Source organism: Protobothrops mucrosquamatus, unplaced genomic scaffold (assembly GCF_001527695.2).
Source record: "Protobothrops mucrosquamatus isolate PMUCROS unplaced genomic scaffold, P.Mucros_1.0 scaffold3761, whole genome shotgun sequence".
Lineage (NCBI taxonomy): Eukaryota > Metazoa > Chordata > Lepidosauria > Squamata > Viperidae > Protobothrops > Protobothrops mucrosquamatus.
In genome coordinates, this window is record NW_015389714.1 from 82987 (window position 1) to 90772 (window position 7786).

The 7786-nt window shown below is 40.3% G+C and overlaps 1 protein-coding gene across 1 annotated transcript in view; it reads right to left on the reverse strand.

Moving 5' to 3' along the window:
- Nucleotides 1-1239: 1239 nt before the first annotated feature.
- Nucleotides 1240-7786, reverse strand: part of LOC107298161 (transcription factor Sp2-like) — a 10988-nt gene continuing 4441 nt past the window's right edge. Inside the window, exons 2-6 of the mRNA XM_015827525.1 lie at nucleotides 6672-7619; nucleotides 5978-6293; nucleotides 4856-5030; nucleotides 2815-3008; nucleotides 1240-1340 (exon numbers count right to left, since the gene is read on the reverse strand). Coding sequence (XP_015683011.1) covers nucleotides 1240-1340; nucleotides 2815-3008; nucleotides 4856-5030; nucleotides 5978-6293; nucleotides 6672-7619 — 1734 coding nt within the window. The remainder of the gene's footprint in view (nucleotides 1341-2814; nucleotides 3009-4855; nucleotides 5031-5977; nucleotides 6294-6671; nucleotides 7620-7786) is intronic.

Sequence of the window (7786 nt, forward strand, 5' to 3'; positions counted from 1 at the left end):
GAGATCTTGCATGGAGCCCCAGACCGAGGAAGATTGAGAGTTATTTTGTTTCTTCCATTTGCGAATAATCGCACCAACTGTTGTCACCTTCTCACCAAGCTGCTTGGCCATAGTCTTGTAGCCCATTCCAATCTTGTGTAGGTCTACAATCTTGTCCCTGACATCCTTGGACAGCTCTTTGGTCTTGGCCATGGTGGAGAGTTTGGAATCTGATTGCTTCTGTGGACAGGTGTCTTTTATACAGGTAACAAGCTGAGATTAGGAGCACTCCCTTTAAGAGAGTGCTCCTAATCTCAGCTCATTACCTGTATAAAAGACACCTGAGAGCCAGAAATCTTGCTGATTGATAGCGGATCAAATACTTATTTCACTCATTAAAATTCAAATCAATTTATAACTTTTTTGAAATGTGTTTTTCTGGATTTTTTGTTGCTATTCTGTCTCTGTTAAAATAAACCTACCATTAAAATTATAGACCGATCATTTCTTTGTCAGTGGACAAACGTACAAAATCAGCAGGGGATCAAATAATTTTTCCCCTCACTGTAGGGGTTTTAGGCTGTTCCTGCAATGTTAGGTAGGGCAAAGGATTGTTTTGTTTATAAAGAAATTATCAAATTTAAAAAATGTTTACAATACATAATTTGCAATATGTGTGTGTGTCTGTATTTATGTATATAGTTTTAAATAAAAAGTAGGAATGTGCCAGGGGGACAGAGTCCCATTTTGGATGGTTTCCCTGCCTCTCATTCAAAAGCTTCACAAGTACAGTGGGACAAGGAACCAAAATTACAAAAGTGGGGTATATTTTCACTGATGCTACTCTCAAACCCATAAGGAGTTCCTTTGGTGCAGCAGAGGACGACACTGGCTCTGCAAGCTCCTGAGGAAGGTGCATAAATGAGTTTTGCCTTGCATTTCCAGGTCTGCTAATGGGCTTGTGCTGATGATAGCTTATTTGGAGATGGAGTTGCTCCTCCATCTGAGGTTCAAGCCTTGAAGTCCAATGCATTCTCCAAGAAGTTCCAAAGGAATGTGCCAGTGTGAAGGCAGTTTGATTGAAGGAGCAGCAGCCACTACATTTTTCCTTGGGCAGATATGGCTGGGAAAGCTTTCACACAGCCAAGACAATTATTTGGGCATTTTTTCTGTCCTTCGCAGAGAACATCTCTCATGATGAGGGGTGAAAAACCTCTCATCACCCTACCGTTTCCTCACTTTTCCTGCTTGCATCCAGCCCTACAAGTTCTTAGTGACCAAGTGGGTTTTATAGTGCTTTGTCAGATGATCACTCCTAATGAAGCGCTTTTGGCACTGGGCACACTCAAAACGTTTGTCACCTGGCCAGAGAAAGGAAGAACAGTGAGCACACATGACAAGGGCCATACACATGAAAGTCACTGACAAAATACAGTGGATATAGAAAGTCTACACACCCCTGTTAAAATGCCAGGTTGTTGAGAAGTAAAAAAATCAGACCAAGATAAATCACTTCAGAATTTTTTTCCACCTATAACATATAAACTGTACAATTCAATTGAAAAACTGAAATCTTTTAGGGGGGAAAATTAACAATGAAAAAGTACAATAACATGTATTGTACCCATGTTATCTACAAGTGTGACGAAGGCTATCTCTGTACTAAATCCTGGCCTAAAACCCAACTGAAATGGGTCTAGATACTCTGCTTCCTCCAGGGTCCTCTGCAACTGCAGTCTGACCACCACTTCAACAACCTTCCTTAAAAAGGGAAGATTGGAGACAAGACAATAGCTGTCTTAAACTGTTGGGTCCAAGGCTGGCCTCTTGAGGAGGGGGACACCACATTGCCCACTTCAAGGCTGAAGGTACCACCCCTAGCCTCAAAGATGTTGTTGTCATAGAATGGACTCAACTACAATTCAACCTGGTTCTAACAAACAACTGGCTGAACTAACAGCATGGAAACCCCTACATCATACCAGTCCACAAGAGATATCTCATAGTGATGTACTCCTCCACACAAAAAATGCAAATACCAACAAAACAAATGTAAACACAGAAGACTAATCTGGTATCTCACTTCCTACATGGAAGGAACATTTAAAAATTATTGGGAAAATACTAATTGCATACATTATTAAGTAGTATGGTATGCCATTGTTAGACCTGCACTCTGTGAGGTGCAATAGCTTCTAGTGTGCTTCCAAGTACAATTCAAGGTGCTGATTATAAAGCCCTTCATGGCATAGGACAATATTTGCAAGACTGCCTCTGATTATTTCTACCCACCCCCATTAGAACAAAAGGGGCATGCTCCAGGTCCTGTTTATTAAAGAATGTCATTGAATGAGACCAGGAAGCAGGCACTTTTGGTGCAGCATATGCCCCATGGAACATCACACTTTCCACGATCCAACTCTGCTAGTATCCCTTAAAAACATGGCTATTTTCCCAAGTGGGGAGGTTAAAAGGTTAAGGGGCCCATGGGATTGATGCAATTGTTGCTTTCTTGATTTTATGTATATTATGATGACCGGTTGTTTTTATTGTACTTTCAATTCTGTTAGCCACCCAGAATCACTGTTTGAGAAAGAAGTGGCCATATAAATTGACGTACATAAATTAAATTTCTTCCTTTTTTGAAATCAAGTCTTTCAACATTAAATCAACCCCAACATATCTATATTGTAAAGATGACTGAGATGAAATTGAGATGTGTTTGATGAAATGCCCTTTGAGTATTTAGTATTTATACTTGTTCTATCCATTATATGGGTAGAACTACAGCTGAGATGCAGCAGAAGAGAGAAGCAGAGAAGTGACTTGACAGACCTGTATGCGTCCGGGCATGCCGTTGCAGCTCATCACTGCGTGTGAATCTCTTTCCACAAAAGACCCAGTTGCAGACAAAAGGCCTCTCGCCTGTGTGTAGACGTACATGGGCCCGCAGAAGGGAAGTCTTACGGAAGGTCTTCCCACATTCAGGTATGTGGCAGATGTGCCTCTTCTTCCCTTGATCCCCCAACCTACAAAGAATGAAAAATGGGAAAGGGGGGTTCTAAGTCTAGGTTAATAAAGGTATGGATGCCTTTGTGGATTTTACTGCGGTGACATCTCAGGGATCAGATCAATTACTGTATCCTCCACTGATAATTTAAGAAGTAGCTTCATTCCAAATTGTTCAAAACAGCAAACTAATTTCATATTGACTACCCCTTATGGTTTCTGGAAAAGGATCCAACAAGGATTCACAAGTACTTTTTATAAAAATACAGCAGACATTGGCTATACTGGAATTTACCAAGAATCCTCTTCATTGTCCCAAGCAAAGACCCAAGCCTGCTTGAGTAATTCAACCCCCTCCCACATCCCCAGTCCATTAACCTTTCAACAGTTCCAGACCTGCTGCCTAGTTTAGCAAGGAAGATGCAGCCTTTTCAGCCCTGAGGGTCACATTAATTGTTAGTATTGCACATGTGCATATGGATGGAAATTTACACCTATTCAAACATCACCCACAGAATCACAGAATTTCTGAATGCAGTTTCATTCCTCTCAATTCAACCTGTTCAAAATTGCTACCAAGAGCAGTGAAGAAAGGAGCAATTTATTTTCTGCCACTGAGATGATCCTTTTTAATAAGCTGATCAGCTTGGTTGTGAAAAAAAGCAAAGCTCCAAGCCTTTCTGTTCAATAAAAAAACAGATGTCCAAAGCCTTTATGAATTGTCCACCCACGAAGGTGAGTATCTCTATACTATTCTGAGCAACAATTCAATACTGTTTCAATTCTCTCAGAGATCAGTAACTTGGGAACAATCCTGGCTCTTCATGCAGTTTTATTTGTTCATGCTAAAAACACTGCAAAAAGTATTATAAGGAGACAACATACACATATTCAAACATCAATGCTCTATTTCTAAAAGAATGAAGACACTGTATGAACTCTTGTTCTTAAAAAATGGTTTTATAAGCTCAACAGCTTCAACTAAACATGAACTTATTTGTTGGATCTGGTCACTTAATAAACTTGTGACCAGAAATAAAACCCATAAATCCAAACAATTTCTGGACAAGAGAATACCTTTTCCTGTAAACAGCTTTCCACAGATCATAGTTTAACAACTGGGTAACCAAATACCATTGTTATAGAATCTCTTTCATGTTTAAATATTTGTTTCTTGCTTGATGAAGTATCCATCTTTTCATCATCCACACATCAATCACTGTACCACAAACTACTGTCCAAAAGTATGCAGTTTTTATAGGCAACATGTGAAACAGGAAAATATGCACTAACAATAACCATTTTTTATCTTTTACATGTAAAGGGAGAATGCATCATAAATAATTCTTATGGAGCTTTCTCTTCGCATTTTAAAATCCTGATTTCACAAGGTTCAAAATTTTAGTAAGAACTTCTATAAAGGAGGTCCTCAGATGCACTAGAAAGCAGTGACATTGATGGAAGAAGATGAAGTTAATGTGCTCATATTCATTTTCCATATAGAGTCTATACACTTTTGAATGCCTGAACACAGTAGTAGTAATACTGTATTACTTTTAATATTTAAATATATTCACCTCCTCCCAATTATTTGTAATATCTTTAAAGTAGACTCTTCAACTTTCATTCATCTTAAATAAAAGACAAGCAGGGCTTCTGCTAAATAAATTGGTTTGTTCAATGGGGGCTATTTTCAAATCTTACTCATGTTTAACTGTTTAAATTTCTGCTTTTATTATAAGTCCCAGAATACTATTTGATAGAAAGAGGGGAAAGGGTATGAATTAATTAGACAAAGCAGGAACTGAAGCTGTTGGCAGCCTTAAGGCTTTAACACTCTTTTTTGCTCCCAATCCCCATACTTTACCTTTTCTCCCCATCCTTGCAATTAGGACAGGTGCAAGCCATCCGCCGTCTCTTTTCCCCAGGCTGCAAGTCCCCCAAGAGTGCTTGTTCCATTTGTAATTGGATTTGGGTAGGACTCAGGCCACTGATGGTTAGATTGTTGCCTGAAACATTCTGCACTGTTAACTGCTGTTGGCCTGCAAAAAGAAGAATGCAGAAGATATGGCTTGGGAATTTCTACTGTTAAAATATGGAGACTCTATTTCAGTAAAACTCCATGCAAACTCAGGCTGAAATTATCATGTAATATGAGTTCCATTTTCTCCCCTTGCTTTTTGGGATGTCAGAATTGCACAGGGCTTGAAATAACACCCAGGTTCACAAGGTTCCAAAATGTCATTCCTGCTTGGGTTCAGACACCCAATCTCTCCTCTCACATTTATATTGCTCCTATAGTTTCAAGCCTTCATTGTTCCTGTTTACAACATTATTACCCAACTCCAATGCACATTTTCAAATTTTGCTACATTATGAAAACTAAGGCTTTCATACCTTTTCCAGCCTCATGAAGATAGGAAGCATGGAATCCTTTACTGCCATCTCCCCCAGTACCAACAATACACAGAACAGAAAGAATGCAATGCTTATAGCTACAAATTCTAATTCTAGTCAGCCTCTGACAGCCAGGAAGCCATGTACCAAGCTATGATAGCATAACAATATAAATATGTCATTATATTCAGGCATGCCCATCTATTACTAGAATAAAGCAAAAATAAAATGGTCTTTGGGGAGTGCAAAAATTAAAATGAACATAAAATGCTTTTTTCCTTAGGTGTGTCCATTCCCCAAGGCATGGCTTTTTGCTCAAGCACCTTAGCATTGTGCTAAGATGGAAGTTGAACTGGGAGGTTGTTTGCTCTGGCACCTGTAGGGCAGGGTACTTCTATTTTTGTGTTTTTTATTGTTAGAATTAGATGAGATACATGACCATATACTGTAATTCCTGTAAATACATACATATATAACTCTACTTATATTTTTCTGTGCTACTGATAACATTCCAAGCAATTTTAAAAACCAAGATACTGTATCACAAATTGAAATATTGCATATCACAGGAACATTGCATCACATATCCCACCTCCAGTATTGGTGATGGTAACAGGAACACCTTGAATTTGCACACCATTGATGCTGATTGTTTGCATCGCCTGAGCAGCAGCAGCAGCAAGCTGTGCTGCATTGAGGCTGATGCCTCCAGCAGGGGCAATCTTTGGCAGAGCACGCTCTTTACAAGCCCCTTTCTTTTTGGTACTTCCTCCTGACTGGGAACTGCGGGGTACAGAGCTGCTGCAGGTTGTGGCTGAGGCGACTGCAAGGGAAGGGGCCATAGTTACGCCTGGAGCTTCTTGGAGTAGTACTGTCTGTAGCTCACCAGAAGGCGTCTTGAAATAGACCTAAAAGAATGACACAAAAATGAATCACAGGATGCACCTTAGTGTGGAAGTAATGTAGAACCTGACCTCCAAGTATAGTTCCCCCCACCAAGTTTTCAGATTACAAATCACTGGATCAGAATAGATGCATGCCAAATTTTTTATACCTCATGAATGCTTTTATAGGAAACTGGTGCTTAAATAATGTATTTATATGAAAACAATCAGGCAAGTATTTTTTTTTCTATTAGAAGAACTGGAGTTTTTTCCTAGCCTCTTTGCACCCAAGAATTCTAGTCATTATGTAACGGAGGCTCTTTTGTCAATGATAGTTTGAATTGATAAGAATATCTGTAAAACAAAAGCAAAAAAAAGGGGGGGAGACTTTCAATGAAATACCTGAGTGGGAATTGGCTCCATTGTCTGGATCTGGAAGTTTTGTTGGGACTTTTGGGGAACTGTAGGGAGTGTGGCTGAGGCTGCCTGGACTACCCGTAGGGCTTGCTGGGGTATCTGAACTGCCTGTTGCTCTTGTTTGGGCTGAACTACTTGCACCTGTTGGACCACAGCTGGCTGCCCAGAGCCAGGACTCTGCACAATCAACAGATTGTTCCCTGCCTGGATGATGTTGTCAGCTGTAGTCTCTATTAAGACTGTTTCGACTTGCTCTGTCACAGCCATTGCAGTTGTTTGAGCTTGTGGTACCATCTTCTTTCGAGCTTTTCTGCTTGGCTTAGAGGGGCTGTCAGGCACAATTTGAGTCTGAGTACTAGTCTCCCCAGCAGTTACAAGATTGCTCACTGGAAGAGTAAGTGTAACATTGCCACTGGTGCCAGTTAACTTGACAACACTGCTTGTGTTGTGGAGAGCAGCTGCTGATGACTTATGAGCTGGAGCTGGCTTTATTGGCACAGGCCTATGAGCTGATGATGAAGAAGAAGGGGTGATGTTGCTGGGAATAATCTGTATTTGATTGCCCAAATTTTGCTGCACCTGAATCATCTGTCCTGATGCTGTTTGGTTCTGTGGTACCGCCCGATACTTGATATTGGCAGAGGAGCGGGCTCCTTTGCTGCTTACAGCTGGGTTCTGGATTGTAAATACCAGCTGTCCACCAGGATATGAGGTGCCCAATTGAGAACCTTGAATTTGGAAGAGGTTTCCTTTTGATAAGATTCCAATGCTGTTCTTGTTAGAACCTAGTGGGAGTGGAGCAGGCTTAATAGGAACCAATTTCCGAGGGGCAGGTTGAGGAGGAGCAGAAGAAATAATAGCTGCTTCTACAGCTGGAGGGCCAATCTTGCTACATGTGGCTGCAAGCAGGGCTAGTGGAGATGGCTGAGAATCCTACAGAAATGGAAGAGAAAAAGCTTGTGTCAAAGACAGTGGAGACAAAGTAGTGTGTTCTAGAGATAATATAATACAGCTGAAGAATTAGAAAATCCCAGAGTTTTATAACACAAGAGTTTGGGCCTTGTATTAAGTTAGTACAACATCAGATTCTTAAATCAGCA